The sequence below is a fragment of the Myotis myotis genome, unplaced genomic scaffold (assembly GCF_014108235.1).
Source record: "Myotis myotis isolate mMyoMyo1 unplaced genomic scaffold, mMyoMyo1.p scaffold_m19_p_27, whole genome shotgun sequence".
In the NCBI taxonomy this organism is placed as follows: domain Eukaryota; kingdom Metazoa; phylum Chordata; class Mammalia; order Chiroptera; family Vespertilionidae; genus Myotis; species Myotis myotis.
The window spans coordinates 1973469-1996925 of record NW_023416332.1 but is presented as its reverse complement, the minus strand read 5'-3'; the positions used below and the strand labels follow the sequence as shown (position 1 = coordinate 1996925).

The window sequence follows — 23457 nt, the reverse complement described above, 5'->3', positions numbered from 1 at the left end:
GGGAGTGACCAGGCGACAGCTGACACCTGCCCTGTCCTGTGCTGCCTGCCTGGCTGGGGTGGATCAGGGCACCCTACCAACTCACTCAGCCGTGGCCGGGTGCTCAGTGGCCTGGGGCGTGACCCTGTACACCAGGAGGTCACGGGTTCGGTCCCGGTCAGTGCATGCAGAAGGCAGCTGGCTGGTGTTTCTCACATTGATGTTTTTCCATCTCCCTGTCTTTGAAATTAATAACATATCCTCCTGTGCGGACTAAAAAGGCCCACGCGTCAATCAAATCGCAGTGAGCCCGGCTGGATGGCTCTGGCTGAGCGTCAGCCTGTGAACCAGGAGGTTGTGATTGGATTCCCGGTCGGGGCACGTGCCGGGCTGTGGGCTCCATCCCCAGTGGGGGCCGTGCAGGAGGCAGCGGGTTGGTGATTCTCATCGTTGGTGTTTCCCTCTCCCTCTCTGAAATCGATAAGAATATTTTTTAAAAAGTCACAGGTGACCGATGGCCCACAGTTAGTGGCTGGGACAGGACAGGCTGCGCCAGGACGCCAGGCCTCACCTGGACAGGCTGGCTGCGCCACCGGCGGTTGCTCCCACGGCTGCAGGGCAGCGCTGGGTGAGCGGAGGTCGGACGGGCCAGCTGCCCAGGTGCTGCAGGTGCTGCACCCCACAACGTGGTGCTGTTGCTGAAGGGGAGCAAGGTGGGGTGGGTGTCCGTGTGCTGTGTGGCCCAGAAGTCACCCAGCAGCAGTTCGGGGCGGTCACTGCAGATTCGAGGGGCGGAACAGACCCCTTCTCTGGGGTGGGGAGAGCCCATCGGGAAGGGAGAGCGTGTGGGAGAGGCACGGGTGTGCCCAAGGGGTCAGGGCAGCCTCGCCCCCCCAGCCCTCCTGTCTGCCCAGACCCCAGGCTGGCAGCGCTGGCCCCTACCCCAAGACAAGTCCATAGCAAATGGAATCATGATTTATTATATATGTGGGCACACAATTAGCAAGGGGATGCATAGAAAAAACATAATTGTCCAAAGAAGCGTGCTTCGGCCCGCGGGCCAGGCGGGCGGTGGCTGGGCTCTGCCCATCCCTGCCCCGCCCGGGGCTAGTCCACCTGCAGGATCAGGGGGGTCATGTAGTCGGAATGTTTGATGCCAAAGGTGACGATGGGGGCGCAGGGCTTGGTCAGGGTCACCTGGCGGAGGAGAAGCTGTGAGGGGCCGGCACCCCTGTCCCCACCCCACAGGCCCATCTCCCGCCCCAGCCAGTCTGGGCCGGATCTCCCTGGCCCACCCTCTTCCCTGCACCCCTCGGCCTCCCAGACCTTCTCGGGGCTGTGGGCTCCTGGTCCTGGCTTGAGGGTCTTGTCCCCCGGGGGCTCCACTCGGGCCGCAATGGTGTACTGCGGAGCCTTGAACTTGGTCACCTGCACGTCGGTCTGGTGGTAGGCCGCAGGACCTGGGGTCTGGGAGGCGAGAGGCTCAGACGGCTTGGCTGCCAAGGCACGCGACCGGAGGCCAGGGCCAGTGCTGGCCGGGGTTTCCGGCCCCAAGTCACTGTGCCTGTGAGTCAGGGCCCTCCTGTCTCCACAGCGTTCCCCGTGGCAATGAAGCCGCAGTGCTGTGGGTCCCTGTGTGGACGCCCCCCACCCCCCAATTTCAGCCTTGTGGTGGCAGTGATGCCCCAGCGTGTGGCAGCCCCGGCTCATCCCCCCTGTGAGCCGTGAGAGGCCACTGCCCGCTGGGACCTGTCCTGTGGGCCTGGCGGTGGGCGGGCTGGACAGCAGGGTCGTCGGAGCGGCTCAGCATAAGCCCACCCCCAGAGCCCTCCCCCCGTGCTCACAGCTCAGGGTGTCCTCCCTGCCTCCTGCCAACACAGGGCCCGGGGACCCCTTCGCGGCTCAGCCCTCCTCCGCCCTCGAATGTGGCCCAGGCACGTGGCCGACGCCCGAGGGGTGAAGCGATGAGGGGCCTCAGGAGGGGGGTCCTGGGGGAGGGGTCAGGCGGGCCCCCTGGCGCCCCTTGCCTTATGCAGGTCTTCGCTGAAGCCGCCCAGCTTGCTGCGGCCCTTGATGGAGTAGGAGGGCTGGGAGGCCTTGCCAACCGTGTGGGGCCCCATCACCATGGGCAGCATGTAGGCGGCAGGGCCTGCGGGGGGCGCAGTGCTGAGTCTCCGTGGCTCCGCCCTGGGCTGCCCACCTGCCTCACCCGGGTCCCCACCCGCTCGGCCGCGGACCTGGGGTGCTGTCCACCCGGAAGGTCTTGGTCCGGGCAGAAATGGAGTGGCTGGGCGCCGAGTCGAACACATACTTGGTAGATTTCTCTGGAAAGTAGTCGCCTGCGGGAGGACAGGGGCAGAGGGGGTGCTGGGAGGCCAGGACCCTCCTGCAGAGCCTGGCCCGTGCCGGGGCCTCAGGAATGACCCCCAACCTTGTAGGTGCCGGGCCCTGGGGGCCCCACACGGGGCGGGGGAGGGGGGTGACTGAGGTGGGCGGGCGGTGTGCCGAGTGCAAAGGGGGCATTGGGGTGGGGCAGGGGCCCAGCAAGGCCCAGGTCATCACTGGGCCAGGTGGTCAGGGCTCCCCCGGGGTCAGCAGCTCCGAGGAGAAGGCGCCCAGGCTGCCAAGGATGTGCTCCCTCCCACCCCAACTCCAGCTCGACTCCGGCTCAGCTCCGGCTCAGCTCCGGCTCGGCTCTGGGTGCAGTGGCTGCCGCTGGGCTGGGCTGGGCCACCGTCACTCACCGGGGCCAGGGGTCATCGTGGTCTTGGTGTGGTAGCGCCCCAGGATGGAGAAGGCGGGGCCGAGGTCCTTGCCAGTCCTCAGTACCTTGGGGTTCACACTGTAGCGAGGCCCTGGGGAGCAGTTCTCGGCCAGGAGCAGAGGGGCCCCGCGGAAGCTGTAGGCCGGCGCCCGCACCTTGGTGGGCGTGTGCTTCATGAAGCCTGTGGGCGGGGACTCTGAGCACCCCGAGCCGACCCAGCTCCCCAGCCTCCTGACCCCAGAGGGGTTGATGCGAGCCCCGGGCCACCCCAGACCTTCCCCATCCCTCCTCACCCCTCCCCAGGCCCACCCCACACCTGGCTGGTCCCTCCCACCCCTTCCAGGCTCAAGGCACCTGCCTGTGGTGGGTGGAATCAGGTACTTGGGGCCCGGGCTGCTGTAGAGGGCCATGATGGGCCCCCGGGGGCGATGGGGCCTCCAGGTTCCCACCCATACTTCTTCTGTCATGGCCGGCTCTGTGGCGAGGAAGGTGAGCACAGGCTCAGAGGCCCGCCCTGCCCCATGCCTGCCTCTGCCCCCACAGTGGGCAGGGCTGCAGGTCCCCCACTCCTCAGCAGGGCGGCGAGCTGGGGCCCACGCCTCAGGGCAGTGGACGCTTCTGTGGGTTTGCTCTGCCTCCCCAGGCCCAGGGCAGCAGCGTCAGAGCTCGGGGACCCGCCCAGGCTGGCTGTCCCTTCTGGGCCTCCCCAACCACCCTCCCTGCTCCAGGGGGTCTGGCCAGCTTCCTCCCGCTCAGAGGGTGCTGAGCTTGCCGGCCGGCTGGGCAGGGGGTGGAGGTGGGAGCTTCTGGGCTGAGGCTGTGCTAGGGGGTGAGCGAGGGGCTCTCTGGGAGGCCCTTACCTGGTCCAGGGGCGGTGCTCCGAGCAACCTATGGACCGAGCCTCCTCAGAGGTGGTCCCGTCGCATCGTCCTCCGTGTCAGGGAGTTCCCGAAAAAGGGACATGGAGAGGAAGGCTTCCACCTCCCCCTCCTCTCCCACCGGGGGGCTTTAAGGATCGGGGGGGGGGGCCCCGGCCCCTGGGCTCTAGAATGTGGCTCTGTGGGAAGGTGGGTTCTAGATCGCCGGCTCTGTGATGCAGACAATGGCTTCTGTTAGAGGAACCCCGCCCCAGCCAGGCCCTGCTCCCGGGTGGCCCAGGAGCAAACCTCTGAGCCCCCCAGCAGCGCCCACAGAGCAGGGAGCAGGCAGGAGGGGCTTGGTCCCAGGTGAGGGTGGTTGTGCTGGGCGGGCGGGCGGGAGCTGGACGGGGGCTCTGTGCTGGCGCCCTGCTGGCCAGCGGCCCCTCGGGGTCCTCACGGCCGGCGCCTGTCTTCACCCCTCGGGGTTCCTCCTGGGCTCCTCCCGTGGGCGACATCGGGGATTGATTGCTCTCAGCCCCCTGGACCCGGGCCCTGTGCTCACCGTGTGTGCTTCTCGTCTCAGAGCGAGCACCCTCCCAGCGCCCCCAGCCTGGCCACTTCCCCTCGCCTCCCTGCCCGCCTGGCTCCCAGCCCGTTCCCGCCCCCACCGCCGGCTGCACGCACTCTCCTGCCCGTGGCCTCCCTGCCTTCCATCTGCTCGGTCCTTCGGCCTCCACGGGCCTCAGACTGGATTTCCTCAGGGAGGGGAGGGGGTCTGCCGTCTGTGTGGGCACTTACAGGTGCATGCTTCATGCGTGCAACCCCGTGTATGGGCGCCTGCGTGTGCACGTGCGTGCGTGTGCGTGTGTGTGTGTGTGTGTGTGAGTGTGTGTGTGGTTGTGAACCTGCGTGTGTGAAGAGACAGGAGCCAGAGCCTGGGCTGCAGGAGGCTTTATTGATTGAACGGTTGTGGATAAAATCACGCTGGGGAAGTGGCAGTGGGTGGCGTGGCCACGGCGGCTCGTGTAGCTGGTCCTGTGGCTGCTCGTGGCCACATCCGGGTCCCTCGGCGCCGTGCTCAGCCCAGCACAAGCACCTGCAAGGCAGACACCGGGGTGCCCGCCCCGGCGACCAATTACTGGAGAGCCGCGGGGAAAGCAGGCGCAGGCCACCCTGTGGGGGGCCTGTGGGCTCGGCCACTGCAGCTGGGGCCCTCCCAGCCACTGGGGAAGTGGGGTGTGTGTGGGGGGTGCTGCGGGCTGCTCCCGGGCAGTGAGCCTGGACGTCGCCCTGATGCTGAGGCAGGTTGGGGTGCGTGGGCTGCAGGCGGGGGAGGAGGGCGCCCCCCAGCCACGGTACCAGCAGCTTGATCAGCTCTTCCTTGTGCGTGGGCTGCAGGCCGTCTATGCAGGACTTGAGCGTGGTCAGCGCCTCCCTGCACGCTGCGTTGACCTTGTACTTGGCCAGGGGCCCGGTGTACAGCTCCTCCGGGTCCCCCACCAGCAGCGTTTGCAGGAATTCCATGAAGAACTCGCTGTTGTCCTCGTCCGCGGCCAGCCCTGCACGGTGGGGGGACAGTGCCGCCCTCCCTTCCAGGTCTCCCGCCTCACCTGCCCCAGGTGTCCCCCACGCTGACCCTGCCTCACCTGCCCCCCGATCTTCCTCCACAACATCCCTGATCCACCCGCCTGCGGACGCCGCCCATCACCCTAACCTCAGCTTTCTTCACTCCAAGCTTCTGGGTCCGGGGGTCGGGGTGGGGGGACTGAGCCCAGGTATGGGAACTCCCCCTCCATGCGAGCTTGGCCAGCCTGCGGTGGGTACGGAGTTGGCAGGGGCCCGGGTGGTTGCCCACGTCTGTTCTGTGATGGAGGAGGGGGTGGGGTCCTGGGAAGGTGGGCGCTGTCCACGGTGAGGGCCCAGAGGCTGGGTTTCTAGCTTCCTAGCCTCCCGCCAACCCCCCACCCCCCAGCAGAATGTGCTGAGGCCCCTGGCAGCGGACTCACCGCAGGTGCAGAGCAGGGTGGCGGCCACCAGCAGGAGGGTGCTGCTCCCCTTCATGGCGACGGCAGAGGTGCCCCAGGAGCGGCCTGGCAGGCTTTATGTCTCCCGGCAGGGCACCCGCAGGGGCGGGCCGACCTGCCCATCAGGACCCGGCCAGTGAGAGCCCAGGCAGGAGGCAAGGGTGTGTCCTCCCCGCTCAGTGGGTCCTGAGTGGCACGGACTGGGTGCTGTGCCAGGGCTGGCTGGCACATGGGCGAGTGGACGGGTGAGGGGTGAGCGGAGCCTGGCCAGTGAAGGGGGACGGGGGCTGGGGTGCTGGGCCTCTGGCCGTGGCTCAGAGTGGGGGGTTCTGGGTGGGACCCGTGTCTTTCTTTGCGGGGGAGTCCCCTCCACTCGCCGAGCCTGGGCCTCAGGCCGGCGGTCTCCCTGCGGCAGGCGTGGCAGCAGGGCCCGGGCCGGCCACAGAGGGCCTGAGCGGGCACCAGCGTCCGGGGGTGGAGGGGGGCCTGAGGGGACTTGGGTGAGAAGCAACCACCCTGAGGCCTTCCCGGCAGGAAGAGGGGCCCCAGGGCAGACACCCCTTCCTCTGTGGCCCAGCCAGCCCGGAGAGGCCTAAGATATGGGGGAGACCGTCCCAGCCCCCCAGCCCCCAGCCAGATGCCTGGGAGCGGCCAGGCCTGGTTTCAGGAGCCCTGCTGCCCCCTGGTGGCGGGTGGTTTCCTGCGGGCCGGCCGCTCCCCTGCACCAGGCGGTGGGAGTCAAGAGGCCCCAAGCTTTGCTTTGCGGTTTGCCTTGTGCACATCGGGGGCGGGGGGGGGGGGGGGGGGGGGGGGTTAAGAAAAAGGAACCAAGGAAGGACCTGCCACTCTCCCTGGTGCTTCCTAAGAGACTTCCTCGGGGCGCCGGGGTCTGGGAAGGGAACGTAGCACAACCGCCTTAGCTTTCCACGCGGCACCCAAGCAGGGGCCTGTGGCTGTGGGGTTGCCTTTCGGCAAATCACCTGCCGAGTGGCCTGCCCATCACCCTGCCCCCCCGCCCCCCATTTTCACCATCGGCCCAGAGCTGAGTGGGGGCCGCGCGGGGGGCCCCCTGGGCCGTTCTCCCCTCTTGGGTGCGTGTTTGAAATGGTCCAAAATGAGGTCCCCGAGGCTCTCCCTCCGGCCCCGGGAAGATTTCACCATCACCTCCTCCGGCTGCCCTGCCCTGTGAAGGGGCCGGCCTGGCAGCGTCCCTCAGCCACGGACCCTGTCCTCACTGCCCGCGAGTCCCCGCCAGCGTGCGGCTTGCCGAGGCGATCTGCGAGGATTTTCACCCGCCTGGGTTTGGGGAACAGAAGCGTGGGCAGATCACACCGCTGGTTCGAAGCAGGAGGTGCGGCCGGAGGGCAAAGAGACAAAGTCTAATGCTATAAACGCCGGCCCGCCGGTCCGCGGGGCCGCGGTGGAGCCCGACGCAGAGCGGCCGGGAGCTCGGAGTGGCGTCCCGGGGGTGAGTGGCCCCGCAGCGGGAGGTAGGGGGTCCTGGCCAGCTTCCTAGAAGCAGAGCCTGCGACAAGGACTTTGTGCCCCTGGTTGAGGGGGGGCGCTCTCGAGAGAAGCAGGACCAGGCAGGTGACATGAGCCAGGGCCGGGTGTGGTCCCAGCTGCCCCCGCGCTCCAGGCGGGTCCCGGTGGTGGGGGCTGCTCCGAAGCAGAAGCACAGACTCGCGCCCACCGTGAAGCCAGGAGGCGGGGTTTCGTAGGCCAAGATGCAGGGTTTGGGGAAGGGTGTGACTCACACTCCCCAAAGCGGGCAGCAGTGAGCCCTTAGCTCCAGCAGCCACAGCAGCTGGAAATGGGTGTCCCCCCCAGGAAGCCGGGGGTGGGGGGCGGACAGCAGGTGCCCCGTGGAGGGATTCCCGCCCTAGAGCCCTGCCCTGCGGGCAGTCACTGCCTTGCAGCTGGTTGGGGGGCGGGGGCGCCTCAGCCATTCCATTCCCATCCCACACTCCACTCACAGAGACAGGACCCCACGGAGGGACTGGGCCTTTCCCAGCACGCAGATCACCTGGGCCTCTCGCACCCCGGAGGGGAGGCCTCCGTTTCCCGCAGGGCCCTGCGTTCGCAAGTGAACCCCTCTTTACACCAGCACCCCGTCCTGAAGCTCCGGGGGAGGCTGGCTTTGGTGCACTCACAGCTGTTTTCTAACCAGCATCTCCTGAACCCCAACCCTCTGAGGGGGTCCCTGGTCCCCTACTCGTCCCTCTGTCACGTGGTGTGACTTGATACCTCTCAGCTCCTGCCTGTCTCTGCTTGACCTGCATGCACATGCGTGCACACGTGGGCATTCTCACGCAGGCCTCTGACGAGGTCATGGCTCCTCTGCCAGGCTTATACTCTTCCTGATAAAGAGAGAGGAGGAGCACGTTCCCCAAGATTCCAACCCCGACCGCGCGGGTGCAGGAGGTCCTGTGTGAGCAGCCACGCTCTGCCGTGCTCCGTGCTCCGGCCGTGGCGGTGGCGGCGGGCGGCGGGCGGCGGGCGGGAAGGAGCCTGGGGAGGCCGGAAGGGCGGGCCGCCTGGAGGACGAAACCCTGAGCAGGGTGGGAAGGAAGGGACAGCGGCGCAGCGCCAAAGCCAGGGGGCCTTCGGGCCGGCCAGCGCCGCTCTCTGCTAGGCATGGTGCCTGGGCGCCCCCGGGTCCCCAGGAAGGCGCCGCCATCCCATAGAAAAAGAGACCGAGGCTCAGAGGGGTCCCTGTACCTTGGCCGGCGTCGTACAGCGAGGAAGTGCCTGGGACTGGCTCTGAGAGGGGTCTGACTGCTGGGGCCCTGATCACATTCCCACTGGCCTGAGCGACAGCTCCTGACTTAGTGGAGGGGAGGCCAGGCTGTTCCCCTCCTGGGCTCCGAAAGCTGAGCCCCGAGACTCGCTGCTGCCCCCCTCTTCTCTGTGGCCTGACCCGCTGTGCTTGGGAATGTGTCCGTCTCCCAATCCCCAGCTCTTCCGGGCCCTCTGACACGGCTGGGCTGAGGAAGGGAGCTGGCGGCGGGGCCCTGCGTCAGTTAGCCACGGGCTACACCCAGACCTCAGGGCCCCGGGGAGGACAGAGCCTGGCCCTGGCCTGGACGCGGCTGGGACATATAAGAGAAGGAAGACTTCTTGGCAGAGGGGTCTTGGGCAGCAGTGTGCTGGGCACTGGAGGTGTGCCTCCACCTGGCATCCGCGTCCCAGTGTTGTGGCAACAGGAAAGGTTCAAATATCCACCACGGAATTAGATCCAAGAAGCCCAAGTAACCTTTCTCAAAGTGTTTCCATGGAACACGGGTCCTGACAGATCAGCTGCCGAAGGGTTCCATGGTCAAATAAGTTTGGGAAACCCTTGGTATGCTCTTCCCCCTCATTAGCATATTAACGGCCCTGAGAATTCCTGCCGCGGAGCACTCTGTATTAATAAGGGAATTTTCCAAACTTCCTTAGCCGTGGACCCTTTTCCTCATTGTGCAATGGTTCTCTCTACTCGGTCATCTGTGGGGGTCACTTTTGGCCGTAACTTAGAGACCTCTGGTTGTGGGGTTTGTATTGGAGGGAGGAGTTGGAGCCCTTCTTTTCGTTTTCTCTTGTGCCTGTCATGGTGCGGGCAGGGACTGGACTGTGACCTCTAGGGTCACTTCCAAGTCTGCGTAATTCCCTCGGAGGAGAGCGAGCTGCCACAGGGAGCGGGGTGCACCGCAGGGGGCGTGGCGAGGGCAGGACCTAGATAAGCAGGGGGGAAAGTCTGCGGGCTGTGGCCAAGCCTCGAACTCTGAGTCCCCAGAAGGCTTATGCCCGCGGTGGGGTCCTGGGGCTCCGTGGGGGACACGTTCAGCCTGGACCCTCGCCGGTCCCTTCAGCAGCTCAGGACCCACAGGTCCGGCCAGGGCCTGGGTCTCCGCAGGTCCCACGGCGCCCACGGAGCGGACCAGGTCGTGAGCACTGGGGTGGGCAGGCCGGGGCCAGACCCTGGCTCTGCTCCGGGGAGCCTGGCTCTTGGGCGATGACGTCTCAGCATCGAGGTCTCCTCACTGTCCCCTGGGGAGCGCTGGTGCCACGCTGGGTGGGGGCAGTGGCTGTGAGGACTGAGTGGCATGATGTCTGCCACGTGGCAGGGCCGGGCACAGAGCAGATGCCCAATAACCCTCTGCCAAGAAGTCCTCCTTCTCTTATATGTCCCAGCCGCGTCCAGGCCCAGGGCCAGGCTCTGTCCTCCCCGGGGCCCTGAGGTCTGGGTGTAGCCCGTGGCTAACTGACGCAGGGCCCCGCCGCCAGCTCCCTTCCTCAGCCCAGCCGTGTCAGAGGGCCCGGAAGAGCTGGGGATTGGGAGACGGACACATTCCCAAGCACAGCGGGTCAGGCCACAGAGAAGAGGGGGGCAGCAGCGAGTCTGGGGGCTCAGCTTTCGGAGCCCACTAGGGGAACAGCCTGGCCTCCCCTCCACTAAGTCAGGAGCTGTCGCTCAGGCCAGTGGGAATGTGATCAGGGCCCCAGCAGTCAGACCCTTCTCAGAGCCAGTCCCAGGCACTTCCTCGCTGTACGACGCCGGCCAAGGTACTGGGACCCCTCTGAGCCTCGGTCTCTTTTTCTATGGGATGGCGGCGCCTTCCTGGGGACCCGGGGGCGCCCAGGCACCATGCCTAGCAGAGAGCGGCGCTGGCCGGCCCGAAGGCCCCCTGGCTTTGGCGCTGCGCCGCTGTCCCTTCCTTCCCACCCTGCTCAGGGTTTCGTCCTCCAGGCGGCCCGCCCTTCCGGCCTCCCCAGGCTCCTTCCCGCCCGCCGCCCGCCGCCCGCCGCCACCGCCACGGCCGGAGCACGGAGCACGGCAGAGCGTGGCTGCTCACACAGGACCTCCTGCACCCGCGCGGTCGGGGTTGGAATCTTGGGGAACGTGCTCTCCTCTCTCTTTATCAGGAAGAGTAAAAGCCACTCCCTCTAGAGCAGCGGTGCTCAGCCTGGGCTGCACATTAGAGTCACCTGGGAATCTTCCTAAAATCCTGATTTCTGGGCCTCATCCTCCGGAAGTTCTGTTTCTTTGTTATGGGGTGGGGCCACAACATTAGTAACAAAGAAATAGAATTTCCGGAGGATGAGGCCCAGAAATCAGGATTTTAGGAAGATTCCCAGGTGATTCTAACACGCAGCCAAGGCTGAGAACCGCTGCTCTCAAGAGTCTCCTCGTTAGTCCCACCCCCGTGGAGAACCAGCTCCTGCCTGAGCCCCACAGCCAGCCCCTCTCTACGTCCCTCCCAGCCCCCACCCCCTCCACTCTCCGGGGGAAAGAGTTCAGCCTTTTACCCAGTCACCGGGCAGCCCCCAAGTTCTGATGCGCACCCGTCATCAACATACAACATAGCCCTGGCCGGTGTGGCTCAGTGGATAGAGCGTCGGCCTGCGGACCGAAGGGTCCCGGGATCGATTCCCGTCAAGGGCACGTACCTCGGTTGCGGGCTTCACCGGGGCTCCTGCAGGAGGCAACCAATCGATGTGTTTCTCTCATATCGATGTTCCTCTCTGTCTTTCCCTCTCTCTTCCACTCTCCCTAAAAATCAGTGGGAAAGTATCCTTAGGTGGGGATTAACAACAAACAAACAAAAAACATTAAAAAACAAAACAAAAACACATACAAGGTAAGGACCAGGCCCCTCAGCAAGTGTTGCTTCGAGCCTCCTGCAGTTTCCCCCACCCTTTCTCGTGCCGCTGAAATGCCCAGGACACTCATTTTCACTCATCGAGGCAACAGTACACGAAGGGTTTAAGCCAGTGGTTCTCAACCTTCCTAATGCCACGACCCTTTAACACAGTTCCTCATGCTGTGGTGACCCCCAATGTCATTGTTACACATTGAACATCATGAAAGCACAGTGATGAATCACAAAAAAAATATGTAATTACAGATGTGTTTTCCGATGGTCTTAGGCGACCCCTGTGAAAGGGTCGTTTGACCCCCAAAGGGGTCGCGACCCACAGGTTGAGAACCGCCCGTTTAAGCCCACAGGCTCTGGAGCTGGTCTGCCAGGCTTCGAGTCCCAGCCTAGCCCTTTGCTCGCTGTGTGACCTTAGGCTTAACCTCTGAGCAGCATCTGCAAAAGGGGAGCGGGGATCAGGATCAAATCATGAGTGTAAAATGCTGCTCACAGGGCCAGCGGCAGGGAAGGTGCGTTTCTAAAATGTTGGCTTATTGTCTGGGTTAAATATTGACTTCCCAGCTCGATGTCGGCTCAGAGCGGGTCCTCAGCAGGAGTTTCCTTCCGTGCTCTTCCCCCTCGTCCCCAGTCCAGGAGGGGCGACGATTTGACCCCCACCCGCCCTCCTTTGCCTGGCCGGGGGTCAGCGGGTAGGACCGTGTACAGAGTTCCCCACGCCTGCCAAACGGTGAGGCCTGTCTCTGGGTGGGCGGGAGGTCCGTCTGCCCCAGAAGTAGCTGTGTCCCTGCAAACCCCACCCCCAGGGGCCAGGTTCTTCCAGGTCAAATCCAGGGGCTGCTGGGCGGTGCAGCCACCGTTCCGGGAGGCCCTGGCCCAGAGGGCAGAGGTGACAGGCCCTGACGGGGCCTGACTCGGCCTGTCTCCCTGGCCGGCAGCCGGATCCTCGCCGGAGTCATGGCAGCAGAAGCCCCCCGAGCGGCCGCAGGTGTTCCCAGATCTGGAGCTGGGGGTTTTGAGCCATGGCAGGCCCTCGGCCCGGCCCAGCCTGGCCAGACAAGCCCACCCCCGAAGGTGACCCAGCCCGGCCACCTGCCCCCAGACTGGCGCCAGGAGAGGCCCCGGGAGAGGCGCATCCTTCTTCAGGCGCTGGGCGTGAGTGTCCATTTCCTGGGCCCTGGGGTGGGGAGGAGGAGGGGGGACACGGGGAGGGTGCTGGGGAGCCCTGAGGATGGAGGAGGACCCTTCCCGGAGTCACACTCAGGGTGAGAGGTGGTGAGAGGCTGTCATGCTCACCAGCCCTGCCGGGGGCTCACAGGAGGTTCCCAACAGGAGACGTTGCCTCTCCTCCCTTCTCTCCCCCTTCCCCCCACCAAAACCCAGGCTGGAGGGCACCGGCGTGGCCGCAGCGGGAGGACAGTTACTTGGTCCCCACCTGTGGCTAGCCGGCACGGCCACGGCATACTCAGCCCTACGCTGGGCGCCATATGTGCTCACCAGCTCAGCCAGGTTCGGTGAGCCTGAGGGCAGGCGGTGAAGGATGGAAAAAAGACAGACAAGAGAAGAACGCTGGGTCTGGGTGGCACGCTGCCCTCTCTGATGGAGAGCTAGGGACAGCACCACGGCCTGCAAGCCGAGTCTTTATTTTACAACAGATTCCACGAAGCACAGTAAGGGCGTGGTCACAACATTCTGGAGGGTTTTGAATCCACTCAATCACATGCACCTGATCGAGCTTTGTTTACTTGCTGCACCTCCCACAGCCCACAGCACTCAGCCACGTGGGGCCACACGTTCGGACCATCAGGTCAAGCTGACAACCACAGCCGTTGGCTGTCAGTGTGCTGGGACCTGCACGTGGCTTTGCCAGAGAGGACCATGCCCTCTCATTAGTCCCAGGCTTGCACCTGTCCAAACACTGTGTCTGCTCTCCACACCCACCTGCCTCCCCCAGGAGTGGGCCTTCCCGCAGACCCGGGAGCCCTCAATGGGCGGGGAGCCGGCTGGGCCAGGCACCGATGGCCTCTCCAGGGCTGGGCCCCTCACCGTGGCTCCCCGTCCCTGCCCAGGCCCCTCACCGTGGCTCCCCGTCCCTGCCCAGGCCTCCCACGTTGCCATCGCGGTGCTGCACGCGGTCCTCGGGGGTTACCTGGTCTTTGCAGTCAAGAACCTTCACCTGGTGGCGCTGAAGTCTTGGTACCCATTCTGGGGGGCTGCCTCTGTGAGTAGGAGCCAAGCATGGGCCGGCTCTGGCATTTGGGACGGGATGCGGGTGGGGCTGGGAGCTCGGGGCCTCCGGGGTCCCCCTCTCTGCTCTGTCCTCGGCTCTCTTTACGTACCCTTCCCAGGAGGCGCTCTGCTCTCTGCCCTCGTTTAACTCGCCTCCAGCAGAGAAGGGGGTGAGCATGCATTTCCAGGCGGCCAGGCTGCGTTTAGATGCAGCAACACGTCCCTGGAGCCAAGTGTCTGTCGTGGGTCTGCAGGAGCCCGAGGGTGTAAACAGGGGCTCCTGTCCCCCCAAGGCCCTGGGGCAGGACGGGAGCGAGAGGAGAGCCGTGCACACAGCCCCCTGGCTCCCAGGGCCTCCTCGTCCCGGGCGGAGTCCTGCTCCCAGCGTCCCAGCCCCCCACCTCCACCTGGGCCCACTGTGCCACCCCGCTCCCAGCTCCCAATGCACAGAGATGGGACCGTCTCCGCGTGCAGTGCCCTTTCACCCCTGGGCCCAGGGTGGGCGCGAAGTAGGTGCTCAGCGAACGTTTGAAAGGGTAAGCCCAGGAATACCCCAGGCCTTGGAGAGAGAGTGACCTCTTCCCCCGCCAGAGCCAGGAAGGAGGAAGGGTCCGTGTGGAGGGGGCAGTGCAGCTGACCCCACGGGGGAGGTTTGGGCTAATGAACTGGGGGCAGCGGAGAGGCTGGGAGGGCACCGGAGTGCAGGGCACAGCTTGACCCTGGGTGTGGAGGTCTGTGTGGAGGGCAGAGCGCTGGCTGGAGCGCGCCTGGGACGGGCCCTTAGTTGGAGAAATGGTGCTCACTACACCACTGGCCGCCACAAGTCCGTTTCCTAAAGAATAGTCAGAAGGGAAGGGATTTGTGGGTTTCAAGGCCCCCATCTTCTCTCTCACAACTGTTTCCAATCTGGCCTGCAGTTCCTCATTTCAGGGATCTTGGCGATAGCAGTGGCGGCGGTTTCGAAAACCTCTCTGGTGAGTTGGAGCTTTGAGCCGTTCCCTTCCACCCCCAGCCTGGGGCGCCTGTGCAGGGCCCTGTGTGTGAGGGGCCCCGGGAGGCGACGGCCAGGATCTGCCGGAAGCAGCCACAAGCCTTCCCAACAGCCTTTCCACCCAGAGGTGTCCAGGCCCTGGAGGCCTGCCCCTCACTCACGTACCTGCCTCCCGCCTTCCTCCCCGGCCCCCCCGTCCTCCACCCGGTCTGTCCACCTTGGTATCTGGCCTGGAGCTGCCCGCCAGCCAATTCTCCACACAGCGGCGGAGTGACTGTTCTAAAGTTCAGGCCTGACCCTACCACCCACTGATGCCAACTCCTCCTGGCGCCCTAATCCTAATCCTAACCTTAATCCTAACCCTAACCCTAACCATAGCCATAACCTTAACCCTGTCCCTAACCCTATCCCTAACCCTAACCCTTAGCCAAACCCTAACCCTAACCCTAGCCTTAGCGCTAGCCCGAGCCCTAACCCTATCCCTAACCCTAACCCTAGCCTTAGCGCTAGGCCTAGCCTTAACCTTAACCCTAACCCTAACCCTAGCCGTAACCCTAAGCCTAACCGAAACCCTAAACCTAACACTAGCCCTAACCATAACCCTAACCCTAACCCTAGCGCTAGGCCTAGTCCTAACCCTAACCCTAGCCTTAGCCTAAACCCTAACCCTAACCCTAGCCTTAGCGCTAGCCCTAACCCTAACCCTATCCCTAACACTAACCCTAGCCTTAGCGCTAGCCCTAGCCCTAACCTTAACCCTAACCCTAACCCTAGCCCTAGCCTTAGCGCTAGCCCTAACCCTATCCCTAACACTAACCCTAGCCTTAGCGCTAGCCCTAGCCCTAACCTTAACCCTAACCCTAACCCTAGCCCTAGCCTTAGCGCTAGCCCTAACCCTAACCCTAACCTTAACCTTAGCCCTAACCCTATCCCGAACCCTAGCCCTAGCCCTAACCCTAAACCTAACCATAACCCTAACCCTAACCCTAACCCTATCCTTAACCCTATCCCTATACCTAACCCTAGCCCTAACCATAAACCTAACCATATCCCTAACCCTAGCCCTAGCCCTACCCTAGCCCTAGCCCTAGCCCTAAACCTAACCCTAACCCTAGCCCTAACCCTAACCCTAGGCCTAGGCCTAACCATAGCACTAACCCTAACCCTAACCCTAACCATAACCATAGCCATAACCTTAATCCTGTCCCTAACCCTATCCCTAACCCTAACCCTAACCCTAACCCTAGCCCTAGGCCTAGCCATAACCCTAACCCTAACCCTTAGCCTAAACCCTAACCCTAACCCTAGCCTTAGTGCTAGCCCAGGCCCTAACCCTATCCCTAACCCTAACCCTAGCCTTAGCCTTAGCGCTAGCCCTAGCCTTAAACTTAACCCTAACCCTAACCCTAGCCTTAGCCTTAGCGCTAGCCCTAACCCTAACCCTAACCTTAACCTTAGCCCTAACCCTATCCCTAGCCCTGACCCTAAACCTAACCATAACCCTAACCCTATCCCTATCCCTATCCTTAACCCTATCCCTATACCTAACCCTAGCCCTAACCATAACCCTAAACATATCCCTAACCCTAACGCTAGCCCTAACCCTAACCCTAACCCTAACCCTAACCCTAACCCTAGCCCTAGCCCTAGTCCTAACCCTAACCCTAACCCTAGCCCTAACCCTAACCCTAACCCTAAACCTAGGGCTAACCATAGCCCTAACCCTAACCCTAACCCTAGCCTTAACCCTAACCCTAACCTTAACCCTAACCCTAATCCTAGCCCTAACCCTAACCCTAGCCCTAGCCCTAACCCTAACCCTAACCCTAGCCCTAGCCCTAACCCTAACCCTAACCCTAGCCCTAACCCTAACCTTAACCCTAACCCTAATCCTAGCCCTAACCCTAACCCTAGCCCTAGCCCTAACCCTAACCCTAACCCTAGCCCTAGCCCTAGCCCTAACCTTAACCCTAGCCCTAGCCCTAGCCCTACCCCTAACCCTAACCCTAACCCTAGCCCTACCCCTAACCCTAACCCTAACCCTAGCCCTAGCCCTAAACTTAACCCTAACCCTAATCCTAGCCCTAACCCTAACCCTAGCCCTAACCCTAACCCTAACCCTAACCCTAGCCCTAGCCCTAGCCCTAGCCCTAGCCCTAATCCTAACCCTAAACCTAGCCCTAACCCTAGCCCTAATCCTAACCCTAACCCTAACCCTAACCCTAACCCTAACCCTATCCCTAACCCTAACCCTAGCCCTAACCCTAACCCTAACCCTAGCCCTAGCCCTAACCCTAGCCCTAACCCTAGCCCTAGCCCCAACCCTAACCCTAGCCCTAACCCTAGCCCTATCCCTAACCCTAGCCCTAACCCTAACCATGTAGTCACTGCTGCTTTCTGCCTGCAGAAGGCGCTGTGCCTGGTTGCGAACGTCCTCAGCTTCCTCTGTGTGCTGGCCGGCCTCTTTGTCCTTGCCAAGGACCTCTTCCTGGAGAGTCCGTTTGAGACCCCAATCTGGAGACCGTACCCCAACAGCACAGTGAGTGCCCAGGCCCCGGGGTCCTCAGACTCCCAGGAAGGCGCCGCCTGGGGCGCGGCTGTGAGCAAGTTTCTGGCTCCCCCGGGACCCCGGCGAAGGTGGGGGGACCTCGGCCAATCTACTCTCCCCCGTGAGGTGCCCGCAAAGGGTGCTGCCTTCTCCTGGCCAGCACCCCTCCCATCACTGAGACCAACTGCCCCCTTACAGATGGGGGCCCTGTAAGCTACACTGCTCCTCTCTGAGCCCTGATCTCCCCATCTAAGTGGGGTGCAATGAGGTCATGCCCAGGCCCCCCGCAACGCCCCCGGGAGGGACCCAGGAGGTTCTCCAGCTCACAGACCTTAGGCAAATTCCACCAAAGACCCCTGGGTGCCAGGCACTGGGAGTGGAGCAGTGACAGAGACTGACCCGCTCCGGCCGCACAGCACCCTCCGCCCCAGGCCCACCTCGCTGGCGCTGGCCTCCCCCTGCTGGCTGGTGTGACCCTGCAGGCACCCAGTGAGGCCTCGCCCTGCTCCCCCCTCCCTCCCAACTCAGGTGCACATCCAGAGGTTGCAGCTGGCCCTGCTCTGCCTCACCTGCCTGGAGTTCTTCCTGCTGGGGCCCACGACCGCCGTCGCCTGCCGGGACGACCCCCTGTCTGTGGAGGTGAGGGCCTCAGGAGGTGGGGACAGAGGGCTCAGGGAGGGGGCGTCAGGCAGGGGTGCGTGAGAGCTCAGCGCGGCCGCAGAGGCAGCCCGGAGGGAGCGAGGAGGCACAGGGCAGAGGAGGCCAACTGGGGGTGAAAGATGCGGGGCCACCAAGAGGGAAAGCCGGGGGCTCCCCGCTCGGGAGGCAGGGAGCCCTCATCGGGGAGGCCTGGGGCGCAGGGCCAGGCCACGGAGACAGAGGGACCGGCAGCGTGGAACAGCGTGTGCAAGGGCCTGGCCCCAGGCCGGGGGAGGTCGGGGAGAGCTGGAGCGGGAGTGGGGCGTGGCCGTGGGGGCGGGCACACCGGGGGGGAGCACTTTCCATAAACGTACCGTTAGCGGAATCCCTCAGCCGCCCTTTGAGGCCGGTCCTTGCTCCCCCACCCTACAGATGAGTAAGCTGAGGCTTAGAGAGGCCAGGCCGCTCCCCAAGGTCAAGCCGCTGGGAAGGAAATCCCGGCCTCGGCCCCAGGCGCGTGCAACCCGCGGCCGAGCCCTGTGCACCCGTGTGAAGGGCAGAGCAGCAGGCCGGGAAGTGGGATCCTACCCCCGCCCCGTCCGCCCTGAGCGGAAGGGCCTTCCTGGGCTCATGTTATTAAAGGAAAAATGCCCTATTATCAGGTGACCTTTGGAACCCTGTACAAACGTGTTCCAGATCCCCACGGTCCTGCAAATGGGACTCTGGTTGTGGCCATGGCCGTGCCACCGTCCACTGGGCTTTCTCATAGCGCAGACGGGGGGGTGGCCGGGCCTTATGGCACCACGCAAGCACCTGTCCCCGTCACTGCCCGCGCCTGGCAGGGCGCCTGCTCCTCAGGCCTGCAGCACTGGGCCACCCACTTGTAGGGGTGGGGGACGAGGCCCTGCCTGGCCGCGGGGGGTACCGGGGGCCGTTCCTGCTTAGGGCACTCGCCGCGCCAGGCGCCGTGCTGACCGCTGCTGACACGGCACCGTTCCTGCTGCTGCCGGAACCAGCCCCGGGCCCGGGCTCGGCAGCCAGGGACCGCTGCTTCCTCACGCGTCCGGCGCCCGCGATTTGACAGGGGTCTCCCGGGGCTAGAAGCAGGGTCGCCTTCCTTCTGACGCTCTTAGCGTTCGACATGCTCCTAGCATGCATGGCCGCTGGGAGGGACCGTGGGGTGTCCCCTGGCCCGGCCCCACGGGGAAGCAGACAGTGCGAGTGACTCACGTGGGGTCGCCTGCACGCGGGTAGCCGGCCAGAACGAGGGCCCAGTCGTCTGAGCCCCGTGGGCCTCTCCCCGCTCCCTTCTCAAGAACGGGGGGGTGGAGAGAGCCATGCGCCCCCTCCACGGAAGTCCCCCCCGTCTTGCCAGCCTCAGTTTCCCCTTCGTCCTGGGGAACGGTCACCAAGGGGGCCAGCGGAAGGTGCTCTGTAAGGGCCACTCGCCCCACGTGCGCGCGGTGGTGACGGTGGCTTCCTTGTGCAGAGGGACGACTTGCCCCGTGTGCCCGAAGCGGTGTGGACGCCCCAGGAGCCGCCCCCATCCTATGAGGACGTGACTGGAGGAGGCACTCGGGAGGAGCCGCGGCAGAAGTGAAGAGGCCCTGGGCCCCTCCCAGCAGCAGCAGATTCACCTGCCCCCCCCAAACCCCCCCCCTACAAAGGGCCAACGGTGCTGTTTGGAGAACTGGGTGGCCTGTCCTGGTGGCCAAGGTGGTCGGTGGTCCCCATCCCCTCGGGCACAGAAGGGCCTCCAGGCCCCCACCCCCTCCAGCACCTCAGCACCTGGTTGGCCAGGGCACGGCCAGGCCCTCCCACCCACCCCACCAGCTCAGGAGCAGCCCATGGGGCCCACACCACACCGCCCACCCTCCCTGACGCCTTCCCCCATCGCCGGGGGGGTGGGGGTGGGGGTGGGGCTGGTCCACATGGGCTGCGAAGGAGCCAGAGAGGGTGCCCGGCGCCCAGGAGGCCGGGCCTTTGCTAGACTCAACCTGTGAGAGTCTGGGCTCCGGGTCCCTGGGTGCAGGGGGTGCAGCAGCGACGCTGAGTCAGACAGAAACCACGACCGAGTTTTCCCTCCACTGTCCACGCGTTGCTCTGGGCCTCCGTGTCTCCGACCGTACCGTGCGGGGCAGGCGGGGACGTGAGCACAGACCCCGGGGCCAGCTCTGAGTCAGGAGTCGGTCAGGGATGCTGTGACGTCCTGGCCGCTGCGGTCGCCTGGGAGACGGCAGCCCCCGATTCCACAGCTGCTTGTGCTGAGTGACAGGCGAGGGGAGGGACCGCCTTCCTCCCGTCCCCACGCCCCCACCTCCCAGGGCGACCTTCGCGATGCCCGTTTGTGGGCCGGTCACATGCCCTCTGCCTGCCCTTACGCTGAGTTTTTCTCGTATAACATGTGAGGGGACACTCTGTATCGGTGACAGCGAGTCCGTGCCTCCCCGTGAGAAGCAGCTGACCCCAGGACCAGTGTGAACAGGATGAGAATAAAGCAAAGTTCACCTGCCCCCACGACCTCGCCTGGTCCTCTCTGCCTCCCGCCTCACTGTGCCCAGCCGCCGGCTTCCTCACGGCGCCACAGGCACCGGCACGCCTGCCCCTGAGCCCCTCCCGCCCCCGGCCGGACTCTCCGGGCATTTGCAGAGCCCGCTCCGGGATCCCGGCCACGCTGCGCACCTGGGCCAAGGCCGGGGCCACCTAACCCCCTCGTCAACCCAGGTGCGGAAAAGGAGGCTGAGGAATGTCAGCTGACGGGGTCGGATGTGGGAGTCGGCGTCAGTGCAGGGGGCTCCCAGGCAGGAGACCCCATTCCCGCCACAGAATCAGCGGGGCCGAGGGGCCGAGGGTTGGACGGGCAGGAGATCTGAGCAGGAGGCCCAGCCAGCTGGCTCCGTGCCACCTGTGGGCATCCTGGCTGCCACCTGAGCTGCAGAGAGTTTCCTGCCACTTCCTGGTGTCCGCTGGCAGCGGAGTGCTTGTGAGACCTCACCCAGGGGTGGCCGGGGTGGGGGGGGGGTGCTCTACAGGGACTTGGGGACCCTGCTCCCGCCCTAGGCCCTTGGGGGAATGGTTAAGTCTGCAATGGGGGTGACATTACAGGGTGCAGAGTTGTTCTGAGTGGGAGGGGAAGGCCTCCTTCACCCACACAGGAGGGGAGGCCCTGGGAGGCCCGAGGGAGGGCGCCAATGGGGCGTGGGGGGGGGGGCTGGGCCAGGAGGGAAGTAGAAGAGCCGGCCCAGCAGGTTCAGGCGGAGGAGGGAGGAAAGCGTTTCCCCACACGGTGGCACTCGAGTCCAGAAATGCAGCCACCGCTATCGGCCATGGAGCCCAGTCCTGCTCAGAGTCACAGGCCTGGTGCCCAGCCAGACCCGCCCCTCCCAGCCCGGCTCCGGCAGGGGTTCCCTTCCCTCAGCCTCTGCTCCTTCCTCTAGAGTCCAGACTGGTCCCCGCTACGTGGTGGTCCCGGGACCAGGGCCTGGCATCACCTGGGAACCGTTAGAAGCTCACCCAGACCCACGGGACAGCCTGTGTTTGGACGCCCGGGCGACGCGTCCCTCACGCAGTCCCAGCAGTGACGGCCCGGGGCCTGGGAGTCTCGGTGGTCCTTCTGGAACCGGTCCCCCACGCTCTGCAGAGCCCGGGGAGGCCTCGCGCCCACAAGCCCTGCTGCCCCTGCCCCGCGGCCACACTGGGATGCGACACAGATGCCCCCCTTGGGGGCACATCCTTCCCAGGCAGCAAACGTGGCAGCACGAGGGCTCACGGGGAGCTGGGCTGCTCCGGGGGCTCTGGGACCAGGCACCCCAGCCTCCCCGTGCAGTTCTCCCTGCAGGAGCCACCCCGAGGGTCGAGGGTCGCAGCCAAAGGCGCATTTCCTGGGGTGGGTCCCACAGCCATCGCCTCCGCCTCCAGCCACAGCCAAGGCCATCACCCAGGCCCACCCAGGCTCGGGGTGGGGGAGGTGCAGGCCCCGCAACTGAGGGAAAGGGTGCCGGGGTCACGTGGACGGGAGATGCTGTTGCAGCCACATTTCGGAAATGCAGCCCCCCACCTTCTGCATCTACTTTCAGAACCCGGGGCATCTGCGTCTGCCCTGAGTCGCTTCTCAGGCGAAGCTGAACCGCGGGAGCGCAGTGAGACCATCTGAGTGTGGGTGACGTTTTATTTTGAGCAGAAAAGAACAGAGCAGACTAACCCTTCGATCGGTCAGCCTCCCCCACCCCCCTACCCGCCCCTGCATGGAAGGCGCTCGATGAACCTGGAATGTTCGCCTTGTGCCTCGTGTTCAAAGAACAGAAGTCAGGCCTGCCACACAGAGCAGGGAGGTGCGGGCGGAGCTCCCGCGTGCAGGCAGAGCCCGGACTCATGTTCTCTCTTGGCCCTGATAAGCCCTTTCATCTCTAAAAAACAGGGGGCGGGGTGGCGGGCAGGACCCACGTCCTCACGGGGCTGCGTGAGAGTGACATGATTCCCGCAGATGCCCTCCAGGCTCGCCAGCGCTCGGGGCAGAAGCTCTGCCATCTCAACTGCCAGGGAAGTTGGGGTGACGCTTCTGGACTCGAAGGTCCCTTTAGGGGACATGGCCTTCGCTGGAGCAGCCTTGGGTGTGAACGCGGCAGGAGGGCCCGGGCTGCTCTGGCCGCAGCTGGGGAGCCCCTGGGTCCTGAGGCCGCCTGAGAAGGACCGAGAACGAAGGTGTTGAATCAGAGGAAAGCCTCATCTCGCGGCTCAGTGGGGTTTGGGGCCATCCCGCTGCGGGAGCGTGAGGCCGAGGGAACGGGGCGCCCTGCCCAGGGCAGCCAATGCTGGCCCGGACCCAAGCCCTTCGTGCCCGCTGCACCGCAGGCCAAGGGCCTCATCACGGGCTCCTGGCTCACAGCGGCAGGTCTCCGGGGCTGCCATGGAGGGGTGGGGCCCACCCCACCCCACCCCACCCCACCCCGCCCGGGGCCCGCCCCGTCCCTGGACGGGCCACAGCTGTGAAGAAGCCAGGTGCTAGAGGAAAGGGCCGGGAAGGGAAGGGGGGACGGAGAGGAAGGGAGAGGGCGTGACTCACTGCACAACCGTCATCTTAGGAACTGAAAGCTGTGTGTGTGGACATGGGAGGAGGGGGCGGTGCCTGCTGACCTGTCTGTCAAGAGCTCCTTCCAGGCCCCAGGATGAAGCCCCCGCTGTCACCACGGACATGTGTCCAGGGCCGCTCGCTCTGCCGTCTGAACCCAACCCAGGAGCCGAGCTGCTCACCGCCAGGGGCTGGCGGCAGAGTTCAAGGTGGGGTGTCCTGAGTTCAAGGTCTGCTCAGGACCCTCAGCAAGTCAGGTGGCCTCTCCACCCCTCGCCGCCTGCAGAACAGGGGACGCAGTTCCCGCAGTTCCGCTCGCTCGGCTCAGCCAGCCGCAAGGGACGGTTCGAGATTTAATTGTTTCAAGACCGCGTCAGAGCCATTGGGGTGGGGCCAGTACGGCCCCGTTCCCTGCTGTGCTCCGGGGCCTCTGGGGATAAACAGCCGATAAACATTTGGTGGGTAAATGAGCGAGAGCGAGCTGGGCCGCTGCCCGGCGTGGGCGCCATGCACGGCGCCTGCATTTCTGGGGCTCGGGCCAGGAATCCGTGTTTCCGTAGCCCCCCCGCCCGCCCCCCGGATGGCTGATGCTTACCAAAGTTTGGGAAACATTGCTATTGCCCGGCCGGCGTCGCTCCGTGGCTGAGCGTTGGCCTGTGAACTAGGAGGTCAGGGTTCTATTCCCGGTCAGGGCACAGGCCGGGTTGCGGGCTCCATCC

The 23457-nt window shown here is 64.8% G+C and overlaps 4 protein-coding genes across 5 annotated transcripts; 1 reads left to right on the top strand and 3 right to left on the bottom strand.

The window, feature by feature from the left end:
* Positions 1 to 954: 954 nt before the first annotated feature.
* Positions 955 to 2502, bottom strand: LOC118648943 (outer dense fiber protein 3-like). The gene is made up of 4 exons (XM_036295545.1): positions 2217 to 2502; positions 2007 to 2128; positions 1306 to 1446; positions 955 to 1176 (listed from the first exon to the last, which is right to left on the bottom strand). Exons 1-4 carry the CDS (start codon positions 2500 to 2502, stop codon positions 1087 to 1089), a joined length of 639 nt encoding a protein of 212 aa, XP_036151438.1. The 3' UTR covers positions 955 to 1086.
* A 98-nt stretch (positions 2503 to 2600) lies between these two features.
* LOC118648954 (outer dense fiber protein 3) lies at positions 2601 to 3210 on the bottom strand. Its single transcript, XM_036295557.1, has 2 exons — positions 3102 to 3210; positions 2601 to 2924 (listed from the first exon to the last, which is right to left on the bottom strand). The coding sequence occupies exons 1-2, from the start codon at positions 3208 to 3210 to the stop codon at positions 2716 to 2718; spliced, it is 318 nt and encodes a 105-aa protein (XP_036151450.1). The 3' UTR covers positions 2601 to 2715.
* A 1310-nt stretch (positions 3211 to 4520) lies between these two features.
* On the bottom strand, positions 4521 to 6257 carry SCGB1C1 (secretoglobin family 1C member 1). The gene is made up of 3 exons (XM_036295828.1): positions 5610 to 6257; positions 4963 to 5162; positions 4521 to 4699 (listed from the first exon to the last, which is right to left on the bottom strand). The coding sequence occupies exons 1-3, from the start codon at positions 5662 to 5664 to the stop codon at positions 4682 to 4684; spliced, it is 273 nt and encodes a 90-aa protein (XP_036151721.1). The 5' UTR covers positions 5665 to 6257; the 3' UTR covers positions 4521 to 4681.
* Positions 6258 to 11855: 5598 nt separating this feature from the next.
* Positions 11856 to 19560, top strand: MS4A10 (membrane spanning 4-domains A10). 2 transcript variants are annotated; one of them, XM_036295778.1, is made up of 7 exons: positions 11856 to 11993; positions 12202 to 12418; positions 13365 to 13484; positions 14410 to 14466; positions 16891 to 17022; positions 17560 to 17670; positions 19160 to 19560. In XM_036295778.1, the coding sequence occupies exons 2-7, from the start codon at positions 12221 to 12223 to the stop codon at positions 19268 to 19270; spliced, it is 729 nt and encodes a 242-aa protein (XP_036151671.1). In that variant the 5' UTR covers positions 11856 to 11993; positions 12202 to 12220; the 3' UTR covers positions 19271 to 19560. The 2 variants fall into 2 exon arrangements, with proteins under 2 accessions (XP_036151671.1, XP_036151670.1); XM_036295777.1 differs by lacking the exon at positions 11856 to 11993 and having other exon boundaries at positions 12086 to 12418; positions 19160 to 19519.
* Positions 19561 to 23457: the final 3897 nt, after the last annotated feature.

What these genes read in the sequence shown, in the direction of transcription:
- LOC118648943 (XM_036295545.1), bottom strand. Translation starts at nt 2,502, where the DNA reads ATGCCCCCTTTGCACTCGGCACACCGCCCGCCCACCTCAGTCACCCCC. An exon ending in CCGGGTGGACAGCACCCCAG is followed by an intron (nt 2,129 to 2,216) that starts GTCCGCGGCCGA and finishes CGCCCCCCGCAG; the next exon opens with GCCCTGCCGCCTACATGCTG. An exon ending in GAGCCCACAGCCCCGAGAAG is followed by an intron (nt 1,177 to 1,305) that starts GTCTGGGAGGCC and finishes CTCCTCCGCCAG; the next exon opens with GTGACCCTGACCAAGCCCTG.
- LOC118648954 (XM_036295557.1), bottom strand. Translation starts at nt 3,210, where the DNA reads ATGACAGAAGAAGTATGGGTGGGAACCTGGAGGCCCCATCGCCCCCGG. An exon ending in CCTGATTCCACCCACCACAG is followed by an intron (nt 2,925 to 3,101) that starts GCAGGTGCCTTG and finishes CCCCGCCCACAG; the next exon opens with GCTTCATGAAGCACACGCCC.
- SCGB1C1 (XM_036295828.1), bottom strand. Translation starts at nt 5,664, where the DNA reads ATGAAGGGGAGCAGCACCCTCCTGCTGGTGGCCGCCACCCTGCTCTGC. An exon ending in CACCCTGCTCTGCACCTGCG is followed by an intron (nt 5,163 to 5,609) that starts GTGAGTCCGCTG and finishes CCCACCGTGCAG; the next exon opens with GGCTGGCCGCGGACGAGGAC.
- MS4A10 (XM_036295778.1), top strand. Translation starts at nt 12,221, where the DNA reads ATGGCAGCAGAAGCCCCCCGAGCGGCCGCAGGTGTTCCCAGATCTGGA. An exon ending in CATTCTGGGGGGCTGCCTCT is followed by an intron (nt 13,485 to 14,409) that starts GTGAGTAGGAGC and finishes TCTGGCCTGCAG; the next exon opens with TTCCTCATTTCAGGGATCTT. An exon ending in ACGACCCCCTGTCTGTGGAG is followed by an intron (nt 17,671 to 19,159) that starts GTGAGGGCCTCA and finishes TTCCTTGTGCAG; the next exon opens with AGGGACGACTTGCCCCGTGT.